Source organism: Ostrea edulis, chromosome 1 (genome assembly GCF_947568905.1).
Source record: "Ostrea edulis chromosome 1, xbOstEdul1.1, whole genome shotgun sequence".
Taxonomy (NCBI): domain Eukaryota; kingdom Metazoa; phylum Mollusca; class Bivalvia; order Ostreida; family Ostreidae; genus Ostrea; species Ostrea edulis.
The window spans coordinates 93336284-93358313 of NC_079164.1; the positions used below are offsets into that span (position 1 = coordinate 93336284).

The window sequence follows — 22030 nt, forward strand, 5'->3', positions numbered from 1 at the left end:
ATATATATATATATATATATATATATATAATTCAATAAAAAAAAGCAGGAAAATATACAGTTCCAACGGTTAAAAAAGATCTGATTTTAATTAGATTGTCTTCCCTCTTAAACAAAATTAGTAATTGTAAATATAAACTTGTTACATACACATAAAATTAAATAAAGTGTAATGTCGGGGATGATTCAAATTGCACGTGCCGGCGTTTTTGGGCCTCTATCTTTAAACGTCCTAATTTGAAAGTTCCTATACGATAGAAAATAGTAAGCAGAACTGGTGCAGTGGGATGAACCAAACGCCCAGTTAAGGTGCCTAAGGCTGACTCTCATGAGATACCTTAAAAGGTGTTGGTTGATATAGACAGCGTGTACAATTTCCTGGTTCCTTTTAATGTCTATCTTGCGCCTCGTTGACCTCTGGGATTGCGGGTCTATAATTCCGTACCTCTTTTCTCCCTTTTAGACTCAACGTAAACTTCTTTATAGTGTTGAATCATCTGTGTACGTGTCCTTTTGGGTACAAAGAAACACTGTACACACACAGTGAGAGAGAGAAAGAGAGAGAGAGAGAGATTCTTCTGAGTTTTCTAACCTCGTATGTCAAAGTACAAAGTATTTCATTGATTTACCATAATAATTATGATGTTTCATGGAGAATTAATGCCCCCTTAGGGAACTGACTACATACAAATTGTTAGAGGTTTACAGCTTAGCCGATCAGAGCAGATTTATCACAGTTTTATGACAAGATATTAGTTCTATACAATAATTAGGTTGATTTCATGACAAGGAATGAGCATACTACATGTGATAACGCAGGTTCAGTTACTAACCCGGCCGTGCACATGATCATTAATATGAACATGAGAAGGCTTCATGATACATTTTAACCATTTTCAGGAAAAGAAACAAGAGCACTCTGTAGTGTAAGCACATTATAATCAAAAAGTGATCAAATGCACATTCTCTCAATTTGTCCAAATACAGGGATCAATCTACTTGTGTCAGAAACATGAACACGTCCGGGGTGAAAGTTTATAAATAGATAACTGATTATTTTTTCCTGTTCATATGTGATTTAATACCAAACTTTTCACCTCAATATGAGTATTCTTACAATATGGATTTATGCTATTGGTAAGTATATGGTTACTAAGTTCAAATCATATATAAATCAATTTAAATATATATAAGTATATACATATTTTTTAATTGAATACACTATTGTGCAGCATCTATTTCACTGATACTAATCAGTTAATGGATGATTACACTGTCATCAGAAAATAATTTTTAAAAACCAGATTTGAGATCGAGTTTTCACGTAGTTGTAGATTTTATCATTTACGTGACTTGTGCAATATCTAAGTGGAAACAAAACTTTAACGAAAGTTTCTTGTATTTCTTACAAAGACAAGAAATAAAATGTGTTTATCTAAGTAGCAATTCCGCCTTTTCCGAGTCAAGGAAACCAAGCTAAAACAATAAATCACATAATGTATTTCTCCTATTTTAAAATCAAATTGCAAATACATTACCCTTTCTTTGCTGTATTTGGTGCGAATTCTACGTGGCAGAGCGCTACGGGGATGTGGACAATTTTTAAAAAAGTATATATAAGTCATTGGGGACTGTAAAACTTTCTTGTACCGGATGAATTCGTCACCTGAAAATTTCCTCGATCCACGTCTCACATATTGGGTAAGGTATAATTGATGTGCGCCGTGAAGTTACTCGTGAGACTCCGCATTTGTTTGACAGAGACTGGAAAACCTTCGAGATAAGAATTCAAAGCTAGCATTATAGTGCGGCGATTTGCTCAGCGCAATCATTACAAGTGTAAAAATTGGAGAATTCTTCTAGCATACAGTGCCCGCAGAGTCCTAAACACAGCCAAGCAGAACAAGTGAAGAACATACATACATTTACACGCAAAGATGTTACATTAAAGGCGAAGATAACGACCAGTGATCAATCTCATAACTCCTACAATGCAATACAAAATAGGAAGTTGGCAAACACGAATCCCTGGAGACACCAGAGGTGGGATCAGGTGCCTAGAAGGAGTAGGTATCTCCTGTCGACCGACCACACCGCCGTGAGCCCTATATCTTGATCAGGTAAACAGATTTATCCGTAGTCAAAATCAGTGTGCCAAGAACGGCTTAACAATCGGTATCAAACAAGCCAGACAGCATTTGACCCAGTGATAGGTTGTAATGACAAACTACATTGTTATAACGACCATAAAATTTGCGAAATGTTGACTTTAAACGAGAATGTTGAAACCCCTGCACCATGAACTTGTTTGTCAGTAGCTTGCTTCGATTTAAAAATTGATCATACACAGAACAAGTTCTTGTGTATCGAATCACTTGAGTGATATAAACACCATATGCAGCTGATAATGAAATATTGCTACAAAAATATGGGAAGTTGACGATGGAGAAGCTGAAATCATCCCCTTTATCATAAAGTTAAATTGTTAGTTTGCCGTTAATATCTACAATGTATATCAAATAAAATATCTAACTATGTGGGCGTCTCTGTGGTGTCTCTTATTTCGAGTTCACAGGGATATATCGAATTGAAAATATGAATGAAAATTATTACTGTTAATAGATAAAACGTCGTCGATATATCCAAATGTCGAATGAAGGTCAGAGTAAGAGATGTTTTCTTCTCGCGTAGAAATTTTTGAATGAATTCTGTTTCATAAGAATACAAAAAACAGGTAAGCTAAAAAAAAGGAGCACAATTCGTGCCCATTGGAATTCCAACAGACTGTTGGAAGACCTGATCATCAAAGACTAAAAAGATATTGTCAATGAGGAACAGCATATTCTTTAATTTCGATTTCAGAGTATTTGTGCGTGGAATCAGAGTGGTGTTCAACAAAGTAAATTTTTTGAGGTGACTGATCACTGGATATGAATATTTCCGTTTTCCATTTTTTGTTGAAGAAGCAACTGTCTATGATGACAAAAAGTCTAGTCTTCAATTTATAGAGAGGAATGGTCGTGTAAAGTGTTGAAAAGTCATACGTTTTGATGTTACTGATTTGAGAAAAGATTTGCGATTTCAAGTTTACTAAAAGTTCTTTAGAATATTAGTTTTTTTTAGAATCTACATTCGATTTACATCACTTCTGGCATATGTAGTGGCACAGCACGTTTTAAAGTTTCTCCTTCATAGCTGTTAATATCTTCGTGAGGAGCAAAGATAGAGGCTTGGTAGAACACTTACTGGATCCAGCAATGTACCTTTGTTTGTAAGGATTTTTTATGAAGTTTAGGAATCCAGTATAGGTACGGTAACTCATATTCATCCGACCCATTGACTGGGATATTAAATGTGTCTAAAACTGAAACATGGTTTTGAAGAATTTTCTCTTTTGAGAAGGAAGTACATGTACATGTAGGATTACCAAAAGTGGAATTAATGTCAAGTTCGTTAAAATACAGTTGTAATAATGAGCCTCACAAACAAAGGGAATTTTGTTAAAAGCTTTGTCAGCTGGAACCAAACCATATTTCTCATGTAACCTATCTAATTCTTTTATCACTTCTGATTTACTTAACACAGAAGGATACTTGTAGATGGTACGTAATTTTGTTTTGATGTGTCTAATGCCGGATTTTCATGTTCCTCGTACTCTTTTCATCCATTCTGACAATGTATCAAGGTCTTCTTTTTCATATTAAGCCCATCATCTGGCATAATCTTCGACAGAATTCATAGTGGGCAAAAAGTACCTTCGCCAATTGAAAGACCAAGGTTGTCTGTATTTAGGACCTTTTAGAATAAGTGATTTGAGGTCCTCATTTTCAGTTATATAAACATAACATGTTATGAAATGCCCAGCTGAACTATATTGGAAAAAAAAACGAAGAACAAGAACACGTAGGTGGATTAAGTATAATATGGTCTATATCAAAGTTTGTTTTTGATTAAAAAGCTTATATGCAATAGTTGAAGTATATATGTAGGAAATACAAGGTGTAGACTTCAACTTGAAATAAGTTTGAATATAAGACTGAACTCTATTATGAGAAAGAATGTTGTTTATGTGGGCAGGATCTATTCCTTTGTTTGTAAGTTTGAGCTTAAGGAACTGGTGACATTTCAATGGATTGATTACTTTTTACAAGTAATAGAACATACACATATATTCCATTGGATAACAGTAAACATAACCATCATCATGTTGACAAAAATGTTAAGGCTGAAGAAGTGCTGGTAGCCATTGAAAACTTCCTACTTTATTTACGAATATTCCCGTGTTAGCAATTGGTGCTGCTAGAAATTTGCAATGCATAGATTTCGTCACACAGTTTGTTTGTGCCATATGGATGTTCTACCACTCTTCAAGAGTGTCTGACGCAAAAACAAGTAGATTCGCTTATAGAACTTGTCTCATTTTCAATTTTTGTATGTTTTAAGCACAGTGCTGCAACCTCATGAAATATCCCTGACGAGGCATTGTTCGGTCAGTTCTAGATGGTTGACCGGCATACATGTATGTAGCAGTTAGTCTAAGACCTTTGCAGAGACTATATTTGATTTTATGACCATTTAGAGTTCTTGGTAAATGAAGACGCTGTACTGATGCGTCTCGCTGCTATGGCTTCAAGCCGCCTCGCGTTGCAGTACGTGCGAATGCCCCTTACTCGTCATCGACATGACAATCGATTCCTATAGTTAAGACAGGATCATCCAAATGTGTTTCCTATGCAAATATGGTGCTGCATACTATTCTTCGTCGAGTCAAAATTTACGCTTTACTGCTCTGAAAATTCGGGGTTGCGTATCTTTTGTGTCAGTATATGTGTGCCCATTTTGAAAGTTGTCTGTGTTGCTAAGAATTTGAACTAGTGAATTTCATATACGTTGGAAAATAAGAAAACATGAAAATATAGGACAGTTTCCATATTTGATAAATCATACATACTTACTGAGAATTGATTTTTCTCTGAATTAGGTCTCCAGAGTACAGGAATTCTGTCTTACACGCAACATTTCATGTCGGACAACGTAATGCCATGGCATGATGCGGACATCGTCTGTCCGAAACTGTTTAACCCAGGCAAAGGAGTGGTTCACTTGGCGGGGAACTTAACATCTGATCCTGAACAAATACAGGTCTTAAGAACTCTCAAAAATCAGGAAAGTTTCTGGTTGGATGGGATTCGTTATCATCTTGGCTGCAATGGTAAAGTTTGTATGATTATATCAACCTCCCAAATTAAAGGTTGAATATGACTCTGAAATAATGGAATCCTAGGTGCAGCTCTCTGGAGAACATTGGGATATATCGGAGAGCTACAGATCTATCCTTTATATCGGAGAGCTACAGATCTGTTCTTTATATCGGAGAGCTACAGATCGGTTCTTTATATCGGAGAGCTACAGATCTGTTCTTTATATCGGAGAGCTACAGATCTGTTCTTTATATCGGAGAGCTACAGATCTGTTCTTTATATCGGAGAGCTACAGATCTGTCCTTTATAAAACTTTGAATTGCATCGCAATTCATGCAAACTGTGGTTGTTCGATTCAAATGAGTCTATAATAAATGTTTAGAAGTGTGTCCTGACATGTAGTGTAGAATTATGAACTTTATCATATTAAAGTTGAGGAAGAATACGGCGACATAACACCTCAATCGAAAGCAGAAAAAAAATGTGGCGCAAATGAAGGTTTTAATAAAGGGTGGATCTGTAGCTCTCTGGTGAATCACACAATATTATCACAATGTTATTCTGCAGCTAACTAAAGTCATTATATTTTCATATTATCGTGAATTTTCTCTTTAAAAACATAAGCATGAAGTATTTCCAAACAATGTCAGTCATATAACCAACATCCAGTTTAAAATCCCATACCTCTGGTTAAATAAATTTACTTTACTATTCCTTGTTGATTTTCTTCTAGTTGTCATTATTTATAATATTGACTTAATACAACGAAACAATATGTTGCTATATTTCAAACATTGTACAGAGGACTCTGAATTGACAATCATAAAAGTACTTTTTTCTTAAAGCGCTTCGAATTATTGTGCTTTTACATGCCCAAGCTTACGTTTTAGAAATAATGAATTGAAACCGCGTAGGTACAAACCCAGTCCTTACACGTATCTTTAAAGAGGTACCGGCGTTCAGAGTTTATGCTAGTTTGTAAACTACTATTTTGATCGCGCTGGTGTATAAGTAAAAGGGCGGCAAAAGGAGGGAAGGGAGAAGAGTGGGTGGACGGGGAAGGGCGGAGGTAAGGAATAGGAAGAGGAAAGGGCTGGAAATAGGGAGAGGCGGATCCTCTAGGGGAGGAAGGGGTGGAAATAGGGAAAGGCGGATCCTGTAGGGGAGGAGGGGGTGAAAATAGGGAGAGGCGGATCCTCTAGGGGAGGAAGGGGTGGAAATAGGGAGAGGGGGCCTCTCTCTCTCTCTCTCTCTCTCTCTCTCTCTCTCTCTCTCTCTCTCTCTCTCCATGAATTTATTGATTCTTCCATATCAATTAACAGCATTAAATTGACACTGTTCCATAGGACTTATCGTTTCAAAATGAACGAAATACCTGTATTAAGAATATTGAATTGTGGTTTACTCTAATTTCAAGAGATGTCATGTGAATACTTGCGAGTTCAACACAGAATCGGAGCTAAAGAGCTAAAAGCTATATGCATCAAAAGTAAGTATTTTTTCAAAGTGATACATAGAGTCCAATTAAACAAACCCTTTATGATCATGAATAATTAAGTTAATAATATCAGAGTCAGCATTTGGAGATGGTCTGGAAATTGAGTCTAACTGCAACAAAGTGTACAACTTAACCAGTATCGCTGACCAATCAAACCTACACACTCTGAGTGAATATGGCAACGGCGAAGAGCTGAGGATAAATCAAGCAGACATAAAGGGTATGTATTATATATATATTTATTATATAGCTAATAAATAGTCTACTGTAAAATCTGCGTAAAATCTAAAGAATGTTAGCGGTCAATATCCTGAGAATTTATTGAAAGCTAACTTTGCATTGCGTAAATTGTATGCGCCCGAAACATTCCGAGTATGAGCGTTCAATATTGACGTTACTGTAACGACGTAAACAAGCCAAATGGCAGACGACGGTACTCCGAATCTGACAGAGTTTTACTGTACATAAATTATGATGTCCCCATTTACAAATCAGTTTGCTTCATGCATTAATGACGGGTTAAATATTGAACAGTTAAGAAATGCATGCTGTTATTGCACACCTTCACTTTAGATGCCAATGTTGATGACTTCTCGTCTATTTTGGAGTAGTTTGAGTGAAAAGGGATATAATTTAACAAGTTATGCTATATAATAAAAGGGTTATTGAACTTATATAGGTGAACATTGGCACTCGTTGGCTGTCAAAATGCACTCGCAAGCTCGTGCATTTTCACAGCCAACTCGTGCCAATATTCACCAATATAAGTTCAATAACCCTATAATATTGAAATGATACGATATTGCTCCAACAGTTTCAAACTCAGCTACCTTATAAATTAATTGTGAATATCATGGACATTATTGTATAATAGACATACGATAGAGAAAATACCAGCGTAGGTGTTACTGCCTTGGACAACATTCTTAAAATATAGATGATCGATTGTTTATAGAAAGTGTACACTTTTTCCAGTGTCAAATAGTTTACCATGTTTTATAGTATACCCAGTGAATAAAATTCCTCCAAAAAATTTATTTCTATTAGATATGTATACAAAATTTTAATTAAATGGATATTTTGCAAAATTTATCACGTCACGTGAGGATGATTATTGATAACAAGTATGTATATAAGTATTTATTTTTGAAAGCCGTCTATAACAGAATCTATTGTTCTCTCTCTCTCTCTCTCTCTCTCTCTCTCTCTCTCTCTCTCTCTCTCTCATTATTTTTCTATTTTTATTTGTACAGGTATACTGAAAGAGTGTCGATTGGCCACAAGAACCCCAAATGGATTCAGGATTAAGTATCAGAATTGTGCTGCTACTCACAAAGTTCTGTGCCAGAAACGTGAGCTTTCTTGTTAAATTTCAATATTTTTAAGGGAGGGGATGGTGCTGAATGATTATGTTACGTTATCATCGCCCCTGAATATCATTCGCCTTCAGATTCCAAGGTCACATCCATTGTCACCACCCTGGTGTACCAGCGGACGGCGAACGCAGTCGACACGGAGGAGAATGTTTACGTTCGGATGACTAGCACAGTTACTGAGGCGTATGATACCAAAGGTTTATATAAAATTGCTACATAGATTCTATATTTCCAATTAGGGTCTCTTTAGTTATTTACAAATGAATCAAGGTTCCTCCAGTTATTTACAAATAAATCAGGGTCCCTTCAGGCATTACAGATTAATTATGGCAACTTCAGGCATTACAGATAAATTATGGCTCCCTCAGGCATTACAGATAAATCAGGGCATCTTCAGGCATTACAGATAAATTAGGACTCCTTCAGGCATTACAGATTAATTAGAGCACTTTCAGGCATTACAGATAAATTAGGGCAACTTCAGGCATTACAGATTAATTAGAGCACTTTCAGGCATTACAGATTAATTAGAGCACATTCAGGCATTACAGATAAATTAGAACACCTTCAGGCATTACAGATTAATTAGAGCACATTCAGGCATTACAGATAAATTAGGACACCTTCAGGCATTACAGATTAATTAGAGCACTTTCAGGCATTACAGATAAATTAGGGCAACGTCAGGCATTACAGATAAATTAGGACACCTTCAGGCATTACAGATAAATTAGGACACCTTCAGGCATTACAGATAAATTAGGACACCTTCAGGCATTACAGATAACACACATGATTTATACGCTTACATATACTGCATACAGGGAAATTTTCGCCCCGTTTTATTTTCGCTCTTGTTGTCAGTAGGAGAATGTAAGACCAGACGAATTTGTTTTTCTCTTATCTTTCTTTCAACACAATTGTGTCTCGGCGAAGTTAAAATGGAGGTGGAAATCGTCAGTAAGTGTAGAAAGGCGAAAATAACACAGGGCGGAAATAACCTAGTGTACAGTAAGTGCATACACATTGTTATAAAGCACATTTAACAGTAGTTTGTTTTATAACACTTGTTTTGCTTGATTTAACAATATGGAGACTCGGATAAGTATGATATCCCATGAATGTAATAATAATAATTACAATTAAAGTAGTACCACCGGATATCCTAATAATAATGATAATGATAATTAAAATAGTACCACCGTGTATCCTAATAATAATGATAATTAAAGTAGTACCACCGTGTACCCTAATAATAATGATAATTAAAGTAGTACCACCGTGTGTCCTTATGCAAAGTAGGGAAATTCTTAATTGTAATTGAGATAATAAATTGAAACATTCCTCCATTACAAAAGATACGTCTGTAAAGTACTAATTATCATAATACATGAAAGCTATGTTTTACTTAAAATGTATACATTGTAGGCTTATATAGTTATTAATTACATGTACACGAATAAACAAAAATATAATAATAGCTGCAATAACAATTTATACAACTGAAAAAGAAAAAAAATACGTTAGGGACCGGTCAATATTTATTGGAGGTTGGGACCAGTGCATTCCATATTTCCATTTATAAAAAACCCACGTCCTATCTTCTAAAAATACAAAAAAAAGTTATTGTCCTATATCAGATGTGTAATTAAAATGTGTATGTCCTATCTAATATATTTATATGGAATCCCATATCTGGTATATCCAGGGGTCCGTAGTCAAAATCAGTGTGCCAAGAACGGCCTAACACTCGGTTTGAAACAAATCAGACAGCATTTGACCCAATGATAGGTTGTAATGACAAACTATTAAACATACAGATGTGTTTAGCCTTTAGTTAAATTCTGGTCTGTATCTTTTAAGTTATGACCAACATGATATACCATTTTTATTTTCTATGATAAGATTGAAATCCATACTCCATGCAAAACTTACATGTAACTTTTGCAATTTTATTCACAGCTGAATACTTCTTTTGTGATTTTTAATTACATGTTTTAATATTAAAAATTTTCAAAGGTACAGTATTTTATTGCAAATTATCTCTAGTATATTCAACTTGGACATGAAATAAAGCATGCACACAATTCAGAATTGTTTTCTATAAGATAAGTGAATTAGAAGTTTGATATACTTTATAACAAAAATTTCCTCATTGATACATTTGAAAAAATAAATAGCTGTCCTATCAGTGAAAATAAAAAAGTTGGAGTCCTATCAGTTTGTAAGTCAAAATAAATGTGTGTCCTATTGCCTTTTGCACCGGTCACAACCCCCAATAAATATTGACCGGTCCCTTATTACAGGACAGCGGGTACTGATTCAGTTAGTGTTGGTCTATCTCCCAATCCACGCGATTCCAAATGAACACTTTGAAGGTCCTTAATTTTGATATAGAAAGGTGAAGATAACGAACAGTGATCAATCTCATAACTCCTATAAGCAATACAAAATGGTGAGTTTGGCAAATACGAGCAGTCATTAGTTTGATATTGTAAACATGTATGACTGGTAGTTTCAGAGTATTGTTTTGCACATGATGACCATGATAGCCCTGATATAAAGTCAAACAGTGGTCTAAGGAGGATATATAGTGTATCATGCAGCTGTACATGTAGACCCATGGACTTAGATATATACAGTAACTAAAGAATGAAAAGGTGAAGATAACGAACAGCGATCAATCTCATAACTCCTATAAGCAATACAAAATAGGGAGTTGAGTAAACACGGACCCCTGGATATACTAGAAGTGAGACCAGGTGTCTAGGAGGAGTAAGCATCCCCTGTTGACCGGTCACACCCGCCGTGAGCCCTAAATCTTGATCAGGTAAACGGATTATCCGTAGTCAAAATCAGTGTTCCAAGAACGGCTTACCAATTGGTATGAAACACATGAGACATCACTTGACCCAATGATAGGTTGTATTGGCAAACTAGATCGTTATTATACGTACTACATTTTACATTTAGTATATATAGGACTTGTAAACCTTCCCAAACAACGATGCGTGTAATATTACATATATAGTTCTCGTTTTCTTAGACATGTACAGAATCGCGTTCTTTGTTGTTGAATGTTGAACCTTTTGAAACTGTTTAATATGGTTTGTTATTACATAGTTTTTTCCCTTTGAAATGTTGTAGGAGTTTGGGACACTAAATGGCTGATCACCACGTGTCTGTCTGGAATGTCGTGTATATTAAGTGTCATCATCTGCATTTATTTGTGTTACAGGTACAATTTTAAAGTCAATCTATATTGTAATCAATTCATGTACTAGTAAATCCTGATATGCCTCGAACACAGATGCAATATTTTTCTTTATTATCTACATTTCCAATGTGGTTTGCCTTTAAGATCTTTACAAAGTGTAATGATAGAAATGGCTTTATCAACTCATTGTAGTTATAAGAAATTCGCGTATGAATCTTCATAAATATAATCTGAACCTAGTTTCGTTATCCCTCTCCCACATATCCTAGGAGGAAAATGTTAATGCTAACCTCGTTCTTTGTTATGCTTACAAGGCTCTAAATGTTTTAATCTCATTTCAAAGCTAGTTCTCAAACACTGTCATAACTAGAGCGCTGTCCTTTTTTTTTTTATCACTTTGCATGGAGTGATATAGTTAAACGTTCGGCACGTCTAAAGCTAGAGTCTGTCCGTGACCTTTAATTCGCAGTATTAAATTTTTTAAACGAGACTGCCTAGCTAGACTACTTACTTACTTATTTAATCCTCTTCGTTCTAGGAAGCACATAAGGCCTTCACTGAGGATCGCCATCTCTGTCAGTCTGCTGCCATGTTCTGAATCCGGCCCCAAGTCCATCCACGCTCCTTCATCTCTTTCTCTACTGGTCGCCGGTATATTTCCTTTGGTCTCCCTCTATTTCTCTTTCCTGCTGGTGTCCATCTCATGGCGATCTTTGGGATTGATGTTGCTCCCATCCTGTGGACATGTCCGATCCATTTCCATCGTCTCATCTTGATCATCTCAGATATTGGTGATGTTGACGTTCTCTGATATAGATCTTTGTTGCTGATGGTGTTGGGCCAGAAGACCTTCAGAATCCGTCGTAGGCATTTGGTCTGGAAGACATCCAGTCTGTGGACAATACCTTTGGTCACCTTCCACGACTCGGCACCATATAGGAGGACTCCAATGATGTTACTCTTGAACATCGTGATCTTGGTCTTGATGCTGATGGCTGTTGACTTCCAGATGTTCCTCATGCTTGTGAAGGCTGCTCTTGCTTTGGCTATTCTGCTCTCTACATCAGATGTTGAATCCCCATCGGCTGTGATCTTACTGCCGAGGTAAACAAACTCTGAGACTTCCTCTACTACGTTGTTCCCAATATTCACTTGTCTTTCTGTTTTGTTGTTAACTTTCATGATCTTCGTCCTTCCGGCGTTGATGTTGAGACCTGCCTAGCTAAACACAAAACCCTAATAATATCATGTAAAAAAAAATCCATTTCATTATCTCGTAAGTTCTACAAGATAAGTATCTCATAATTACGAGAAAAGATCTCGTTATTACAAGATGATTATCTGATACTTACGAGATAACGAGGAAAGTGATTTATTTTTTTTTTACATGATACTAATATGCTTTTGTATCTAAACATGTACTTTAAACTATTTATTCATGACTTGCAGGTCTTTGTGGACGGAACTTTTATGACTAAATATTCCCCAGAATTCCTCTCTGTATATCTGAGCATGCTCAGTTCAGTACATTGTTAAACAAGCATGTAACTATAGTTACACAAGCTTCATGCAAGAATAGAGCGAGATCTGCCGAAGTTTACCAATTGCTAGCTATGGGTGTCTAGTAAAGGTATATAAGGTGTTTATCCTCCCAAATAACATGGCTGAATACCTATATTACATCTGTATGTGAGGTATAAGAACAATTCTGAACATGTCAGTAAATGTCCGTGTGAAATCAGAGGAGCAGAACAGTAGAAGAAAGACACGTATGGTAAATGAAGCCCATATTTAGGACACGAAACAGAGGTTTTTAGGGGCACTTGCAACTAGTATACCCCTCTAGATTAGTCAAGAACAAAGCCCTGATGGAGGTGAAGGGGGTGATGTTTCCTGAATCTTATTTTCAACATTTTTTTAACAGTATTTCCTTTTATCTTGGGTACTGGATGAAAATCAAATTGACATTAAATTGTTTGATGATTTGGCAATGGTTTTTATGTCATCTGAGTCATTCAAGTGACCTGTTGCAATTTTAACATGCATCTTCTTGATAACTCCTCCTCCAATTCTTTTCAAATTTGGTAAGCAGCGTCTTTGGGACAAGGGAGACAGAACTTGTAAATTTCTGGACTGCTGCACCCCAGGGACCTTAGGGGTAGGACAACAACTGACAAAATGGTCTGGCTTTGGGACAAACCAAACTTGTCATATATTGTTTATGTGTAAAACGTTTAAGAATTTGTAATGCTATTGATACTAAATCGAAATTAAACGGATGTTTAGGAGACGCAGTTACCCTTTACCAAAATTATAAATTTCATGATCCTAGGGGTAGGGTAGGGGTTTTTGTACATATACCAAGGTTGGGTCAAAATGGTCATAGTGATTTTAAATGTCATAATCAATTGAGACTTTTTTAAATATCACTGATATTATATATAACAAATACATTAAGAGGCCCACAGGCCTTATCGATCACCTGAGTATTATTTAAAAGTATCTTAAGACCCAGGGGCTCCGAAATCTATCATAATTTTCTGTTCTGTACATCTAAAGTTTGATTTGATCTTATACTGTTTAACGTCCCACTCGAAAATGTTTCACCCATATGGAAACGTCACTATTGCCAGTGAAGATCTGCAAAATCTAAGCCAATGATCGGCCCTTACGGCCTTTGAGCAGGGAGGGATCTTTATCGTGTCACACCCCATTTAATCGCCTCTTCCGACAAGCAAGGGGCATTGAGGACCTTTTTTAACCCGGATCCCCATGAGACTAGCTGAATATCTAAGCTAAATTCTAATAATCTGTATTAGCAGTATAAAACAATATGTGTTTAAAAACAACAACACACAACTACCCCTGGAAGAACCAAAAGTAATGAAAGACTTTAGGCCGTTTTTTGGCACACTGATTTTAACTAAGGATAATTCCGTTTACCTAATCAAGATATAGGGCTCACGGCGGGTGTGACCGGTCAACAGGGGATGCTTACTCCTCCTAGGCACCTGATCTCACCTCTGGTGTGTCCAGGGGTCCGTGTTTGTTTAACTATTTATTTTGTATTGCTTATAGGAGTTATATGAGACTGATCGCTGTTCGTTATATTCGCCTTGTATATATATATTCGCCTTTCATTTTTTTTTTTTTTTTTGGATAATATATATGTTATACTAACTCATTCAAACGTTAATACTGCAGGACACAGACAGCGACCAGACCTGACAATGGCTCCAACAGAAGTCAGCAACAGCGCCATTTTGAAGACGTCATCCTGGCTTCCTATTCAAATGACTGAAGTGAAGAACTTAAGATGTTTAAGCGATGGCTGGAAAACATGGCGGACACAGATGTGTTACTTTGTTTTTCTGGCACTACATTAAACAACGTAAAAGTGCTACGTGTTTTCCTTGCATCTCCCAATAGTTTATCCCGTAATAATGCAGTGGCGGATCCAGGATTTCCGAAAACGGGGAGGGGGGGGGGGGGCACATGTGAAAGTCGAGTATTAACCACTTTGGGTGCCAAATCTCGAGTTTTCATTCTATAAGATTATGCCAGCAATGTCCTGTAAATTTGTGGGTAAACTAGGGGGCTCTAAATCCGCCACTAGTCAGGTACTTATACATCTCTCTCTCTCTCTCTCTCTCTCTCTCTCTCTCTCTCTCTCTCTCTCACACACACACACACACACACACAAAATTGAAAATAGCTTACTAGACACAGATAATATCGGTCTTGAGCATCCACGTGAGAATAGAGTATTCTCCGAGATTGAATATTTCGGTCTTGTAGGAATGGACGGGCTTGCCTCATTTTATATTGACAATATAAAACTATATCATATTTCTAGCTTTGGTTTTGCGTGCCAAAGACACATCTTCCCAGAAAATCAGACGGAGATTTGATTTGATTGTTTTTCTATAATGAATAATTTGTACGGAGTCTTAGAAAAGCATTTCATGATATTTTTCTGTGTTATTAGAATGAAATTGTTATTGTATCAGAATTACTTGTCAAATAGACGCAAAAATATGTACATATTTCTCAGGCGCATAGCTGCCTATACGCAAGTATTACGCAACTGCATGATTTGCCGTTAGAATATTTGTGTCTAAAAATAACTATATTATATAGTTCCGGTTTATCTTATTAACATCATAATGTCCATTCAATCAAATCTAAAGTCCGTTTTGAATTTCAAATCATTAACATCATGTCGAATATCACTTTAATGTACATCATGCACAGGGGCGTGGCCAGGGTACTTTTGATGTGGACGCCCGAGTAGGTAGGGGGTTTGGGGGCTGGTAAATTTTAAACGATTCGACCCTCCTGAACACAATTTTCGTACGCTTTATAAAATTTGTTACGCAGCCATATTCGAGGTCTGTTAAGTTTTTGTACGAAATGCGGACAAACGCTTGTAAAATCTCAAAAATGAGAAAAGATCTGTCCAATATCGTTGTATGACGAACCCGCTACAATCAATTTTAGACCTTTGAAGAGACAAAACAAACACGTATGGTATTGCCCTAGAATATCCGGTTTAAAACAGTCAGATAGAGTGGTTAACTGGTTTAGACAAACCAAGTATTGGTTCAAAATACACCTGTAAAGATTAAAAATAACAAAGACTAGAGAATTCTTTTTAACTCATTTTCTTGTGCATTACTTTTTTGTTGTTGCAAAAATGATGTGGACGTTAGTGCGTACAAACATACGCCTGGAGCCAGCTACGCACGTGATGCATGAATGTGTAGTGGACGCATTAGGATAGTCTTTGTTGTCAGTAGCATTTACCGTACATACCAGTCGAAAACATCGTAGAACAAATGTAAAGTCAGTCCAAGTATACACGGTGAGTTGGCATGATAAAATACTTTGAAAAATAATGTTGTGAATTCTTTTAGATGTGGAAACTGACAAGACTGATGCCCTGATTCTATGCACGAAAATAGGTGATTCCATTGGTAAAATTCAAGAGCTTCCGGAGGCGTCGCTCCCTGGACCCACTGGGGGCCTCCAGACCCCTTGCCATACTTTGTGTACACTTCATTTTCTTTCTGGCTACGCGCCTGTTTGTATGATATACATCATCGAATTTCTACAAAACATATGACACAGAACACTTGTTCTTTTCAAAATACAATCTGTTTTTAAATTATTGATATTTTTCTAAATGATTATTGTTTAATTTTTTTCATTGCCCAAAAGTCTATACAGAATAAGTATATTTATACATGTACAGTGTAATATAAATTTCATGTAATTACACTAGCTCGTCTTCGGATACCATTCCCGCATGTTTTTCCAGTTTCTGACGATGCCATTGATGGTAAGGGTGATTCAAGGGAATTATTCATCCTGTACAGTGGTGATCGATGTTGTATTTCTTAATGAACCTACATATGGCGGCGGTGCTAATACTGTAATTATTTCATCAAAAGCAAAAAGTGAATTAACTCCAATATCATTTTCTGATGGGGCAAAGAATCGATGTTCTAAATTGCTGCGCTTGTCGAGCTTCGCATTCCGTTCGTTTTCTGTGTAGTTCTCTTACATACTATACTACGTCAGGTCCGTCAGTGGTATGGAGGAGCGCAAGCGAAGGAACACACGGACGTAAGCGGGGAATCATGATACCCAGGACATGTGATTTACAATTTTATTGATTTTTCTTTCGTGCTCGATAGCTCGTGTTGAACAACTTTATGACCAACCAACCCTCCCCCCCCCCTTCCGAAACTCTGACCGAAATATTTCATCTATTTCTGTAACCGTGAAATTTATGTTTGTATTCCATCGTCCACTCCTTTACTGTTTTAAAAACATTAAACTAAGGATTCCAGTTAATTACTGATTGTAGTTAATCTTAAAAATACCGTGTTGATACGAGCTGAACAAAGCACTACACCGATATCAAAATTTCTACAAGTAGAAGATGTCTCCGATATGGTATTGCTATCAACACACACAGTAGATATTTCAGATATTGTATCGCTATCAACATACACACAGTAGATATTTCAGATTTTGTATCGCTATCAACATACCATTCCGAGTTGTACATATAGAGTCATGTTTGTGTTTATGTTTACAACATCGACTGATTTAGTGAATGTTAGGGTAGTTATTTAGTGGGAGTAATATTAATGCAATATGACAAAATTTAATGACGCTAGCACCATATAACATTCAAAAGCTATAAGTACCCTTATTAGAGTACACAAATTTTCCCTCGTACAATACTAGTATACCACGAAACCGACCATCTACCTTTATAAGAACAAACAGGGCCGTAAATTAACCTTCAATTTGGAGGAGGCAGGAAATTAGGCGGGGGTCTGGGCTGAGCACATTTTGTGCACACTGAACACGTTTCGTGCAAAATCCTTGATTCTAGGGCCTTCTAAGATGTTACTTGACTAACTCATTCTAAAAGAAAGATTTGGAATGCTTTTTAAGGGAGGTATCATGTTCTTAGTTATTGGAAACAACATAAATTCTAATGAACTTTAAATTTTAATTTTTTTTGGCTCAAAAGTTGGAGAAGGCAGCTGCCTCCTCCGCCTCCATGTAATTTACGGCCCTGACAAACATGATTTCATTGGCCCTCGCACATTGTAATGGAACCACAGGGGTTTGTTTTCCGAATTGTGGAAAATAAATTAAAATATTTGATCTTTTTTAAAATTCCCCTAGAAGTCGTTTTGATGGGGAAAAAAGTTACACTGTTATTTACCTATCAAACCTTTTTTTTTAAAAAAAATTTAATCCACACCCCCTTTCTCGGATCATTCTAATGATTTGAGCACCAACACTTACACACTCTTAGATTTACTACAAACACACTACATGTATGAGGACTCATAACAAGAGGCCCATGGGCCACATCGCTCACCCGAGTCACCTTGGCCAATATTTAAAAACAAAATTCCCTACATATTCGCATGGAAAACTTTAATCCCTATTGTTGCACCAACATAACCACCCCCCCCCCCCCTCCTGGGCCATGGTTTTTACATTTTGAATCTGTAATATGTCAGCAAACATTCATGTAAATTTTCGTATCCCAGTGGTTCTTGAGAAGAAGATTTTTAAAGATTTCCCCCATGTATTTGTATGTAAAACTTTGATCCTCTATTTTGGCCCCACCCTATCCCGGGGGTCGTGATATTTACAAACTTGAATCTGCACTATGTCAGGAAGCTTTTATGTAAATGTGAACTTCTTTAGCCCAGTGGTTCTTGAGAAGATTTTTAAAGATTTTCCCTATATATTTGTGCGTAAAAAAGCGGTGGTCTAGAGCATAGACGTCTATGTCTAGAGGTAGAGCGTTCGCCCCGGAAGCGGAAGGTCGGGGTTCAAATCCCGCCCGCGACAGACTGAAGTCGTTAAAACAGGTAGTGACTGTTCCATCGTCAAACACTCGGCATCGGTTACGAATGTCACCGGTCCTCGGAGATGACCTTAACGCATTTCCTCCACCTCCTGTGACGTCATAAGATTTTGCAAAATCAATGATTTGATAAGATTCATGCATGACAGGAACATAAATTTTGTTGGAGTCTTTTTCAATAGTTATTGTAAAAAAAACCTTCTTAACAATAAAATATTTCAAAAGTATATAAAAGTATATATGAATAACCAATCATATGTTTCAAAAGATTGAATCCAAGGTCAATAACTCTGTTTTCATTAAATTATTTATCAAATCCATAATGCAATAGATTTTCTTTATTTTTCACAAACATTAATTTTTGTATATTTTTTAAAGAAACAGTTTCATGAAATTGTTATGAATACTATTATATCGTTTTAACCAGTTTTTGTGAGATTTTGATGATGTTGCTTAAGGAAAATTGCAATTTTCTGACGTTGATAACAGGTATATGTGTGCTAATTGATAAAAAAAAAAATTAATACTGCAACATACTTATTTTATCATTTTAGCTCACCTGAGCTAAAAGTCCAAATGAACTTTTCTGACCTCCTGGGTTGTCCGTCATCTGTCTGTAAGCTTCACATTTTCTCCAGAACCAATGGGCCAATTTCAACCAAACTTGGCCAAAAGCATCCTTGGGTGAAGGGCGTTCAAGTGTGTTCAAATGAAGGGCCATGCCCCCTTCAAAGGTGAGATAGTCACAAAAATAGGGTGGGGTCATTTAAAAATCTTCTCAAGAACCAGTGAGCAAGAAGAACTGAAATTTTCATGAAAAATTCCCCGACATAATGCAGATTCAAGTTTGTTAAAATCATGACCCTCAAGGATACGATGGAGCCAAAATAGGGTATCAAAGTTTTACCAAATATATCGGGAAAATCTTCTTCTCAAGAACCACTGGGCTAGGAAAGTAGAAATTAACATGAAAGCTTCCTGACATAGTGCAGATTCAAGTTTGTTCAAATCATGGCCCCCGGGGGCAGGATGGGGCCACAATAGTGGATCAAAGTTTTACATGCAAATATAAAGGTAAAATCTTTAAAGATCTTCTCAAGAACCACTGGGCCAGGAAAGTACAAATCTATATAAAAGCTTCCTTACACTGCAGATTCAAGTTTGTTAAAATAAGGCTCCCAGGGGTAGGATAGGGCCCACAATAAGGGATCAAAGTTTTACATACAAACAAATAGAGAAAATCTTTAAAAAATCTTCTCAAGAACCATTGGACCAAAGAAATTACATTTACATGAAAACTTCCTGACATGCAGATTCAGGTTTGTAAAAATCATGGCCCCAGGGGTAGGTTGAGGCAACAATTGGGATTAAAGGCACCCACTAAAGAACCCTCACTGCTCAATGGCCGTAGGTGCCAAGCATAGGCCTAAATTTGAAGCCCTTCACCAGAATTGGCGATGTCCTCATATGAGAAAAAAAATTCTCTCGAGGGACGTTAAGCAAGATACAATCAATCAATCATTTTGCGTAAAACTTTGATCCCCTATTGTGGCCCCCACCCTAACCCCGGGGCCAGCTTTTCCCCCCTAAACTTTAATCTACACTACATCAGGAAGCTTTCATGTAAATCTATTTTTATGGCCCAGCTGTTCTTGAGAAGAATTTTTAAGACGTTCACTATATATTTGTATGTAAAACTTTCATCTCTATTGTGGCTCCACCCTACCCCTGATTTTAATAAACTTGAATCTACCCTATATCAGGAAGCTTTCATGTAAATCTAAACTTTTCTGGCTCAGTGATTCTTGAAAAAGATTTTCAAAGATTTATCCTTAGATATTCCTATGTATTTGAGAAAATTTTCCCTATATATATATATATATATATATATATATATATATATATATATATTTGTATGTAAAACTTTGATCCCCTATTTTGGCCTCACCCTACCCCCGGGGGTCCATGGTTTTACCAAACAAGAATCTGCACTATGTCAGGAAGCTTTCATGTAAATAAAAACTTTTGTGACCCAGTGCTTCTTGAGAAGATTTTTAAATTACCCTACCCTATTTTTGTGATTATTTTCCCCCTTTGAAGAGGGTATGGCCCTTCATTTGAACAAACTTGAAATCCCTTCACCAAAGGATGCTTTGTGCCAAGTTTGGTTGAAAATGGCCTAATGGTTCTGGAGAAGAAGTCGAAAATGTGAAAAGTTTACAGATAGACAACACATGCAACAGGTGATCAGAAAAGCTCACTCGAGCTTTCAGCTCGGGCGAGATAAAAACTATGTATCAAAATAAATCGTTTGTTATATTCTATATGGACTTAAAGTTACGGAAGCCGATAGGTGCCAGGGTATAGAATTAATATTTATTTAACTGGCGGATGTCACTTAATTTATGTGGCGGTCGCCACTTAATTTAACTGGCGGTCGCCACTTATTATCTGGCGGCCGGCATTTATTATCTGGCGGCCGCCACTTAATTTATACATGGCGGCTACCATTTGCAAAAACAATTTAATTCGTATTGCTGAGTGATTATTTTGTAAAGATTTAGAATAGTACAAACACGTAGGATCGTTTTTCAAAGTGTCGGGACAGTCAGGGGAGAAATTGTCTTCTACAATTGTTGACAAGCAGAAAAGGAACCTAAAAATTTATCTTTTGCCCAAACTTCATACTCCTAAATTGGAGGGAGGGGGCTCCATTTGTCCTTCAATTCATCAGTTCATTCATTATTACATTTTCACCATTCATTACTACCAGAAAAAGAATAGGAGGGGGGCTAGTCAGCCAATTAATCTTATTTCATGTGTGAAAATAACTTAGTTTGCATATGACAAAAAAAAAAAAAAAAAAAAAAAAAATAACGTTGTCAAAGAAGTGAAGGGTCAGCACCCTGGTTCTACGTGCCTGATACATTGGTATATTAAGTTCAGTTTATTAGCATAAAACCATACGGTGTACAGGCATGTACAAATGATGATTTGCCCGTGCGCGAATCTGTCGACATTTGATATCACAAACATTTATATGGAGTTGTAAATTAACAGCACAATCGAAAAACAATAATGCTCTTAATTGTATATTACATACATATTACTAAGTATTGGAGAGGAGAGGGAAATTAAAGGAATTGCACCGCTTTGATTTTGAGAGAGTGAAAGAGGGGGCCGGGAGAGAGAAAGAGGAATTGAATATAAATTAAGTGGCGGCCGCCATATAAATTATAAGTGGCGGCCTCCAGATAAATACGTGCATGTTTTTACTTTGTGAATGCAAGCGTGCATAATTTTCCAAACTGCAACTCGGCCATACGCATCTTTG

The 22030-nt window shown here is 36.6% G+C and overlaps 1 protein-coding gene across 6 annotated transcripts; it reads left to right on the forward strand.

Annotated features, from left to right (window-relative positions):
• Positions 1-1013: 1013 nt before the first annotated feature.
• On the forward strand, positions 1014-14691 carry LOC125673656 (uncharacterized). 6 transcript variants are annotated; one of them, XM_048910344.2, is made up of 8 exons: positions 1014-1136; positions 4981-5211; positions 6618-6689; positions 6772-6918; positions 7952-8050; positions 8149-8271; positions 11222-11312; positions 14496-14691. In XM_048910344.2, the coding sequence occupies exons 1-8, from the start codon at positions 1103-1105 to the stop codon at positions 14590-14592; spliced, it is 894 nt and encodes a 297-aa protein (XP_048766301.2). In that variant the 5' UTR covers positions 1014-1102; the 3' UTR covers positions 14593-14691. The 6 variants fall into 6 exon arrangements, with proteins under 6 accessions (XP_048766301.2, XP_048766312.2, XP_056022448.1 ...); XM_048910355.2 differs by having other exon boundaries at positions 6787-6918; XM_056166473.1 differs by lacking the exon at positions 14496-14691 and adding an exon at positions 11830-14489.
• Positions 14692-22030: the final 7339 nt, after the last annotated feature.

Coding starts and splice junctions, on each gene's coding strand:
- LOC125673656 (XM_056166473.1), top strand. CDS start 1,103: ATGAGTATTCTTACAATATGGATTTATGCTATTG. Junction 1,137..4,980: donor AATATGGATTTATGCTATTG/GTAAGTATATGG, acceptor TCTCTGAATTAG/GTCTCCAGAGTACAGGAATT. Junction 6,690..6,771: donor AAAAGCTATATGCATCAAAA/GTAAGTATTTTT, acceptor TAATAATATCAG/AGTCAGCATTTGGAGATGGT.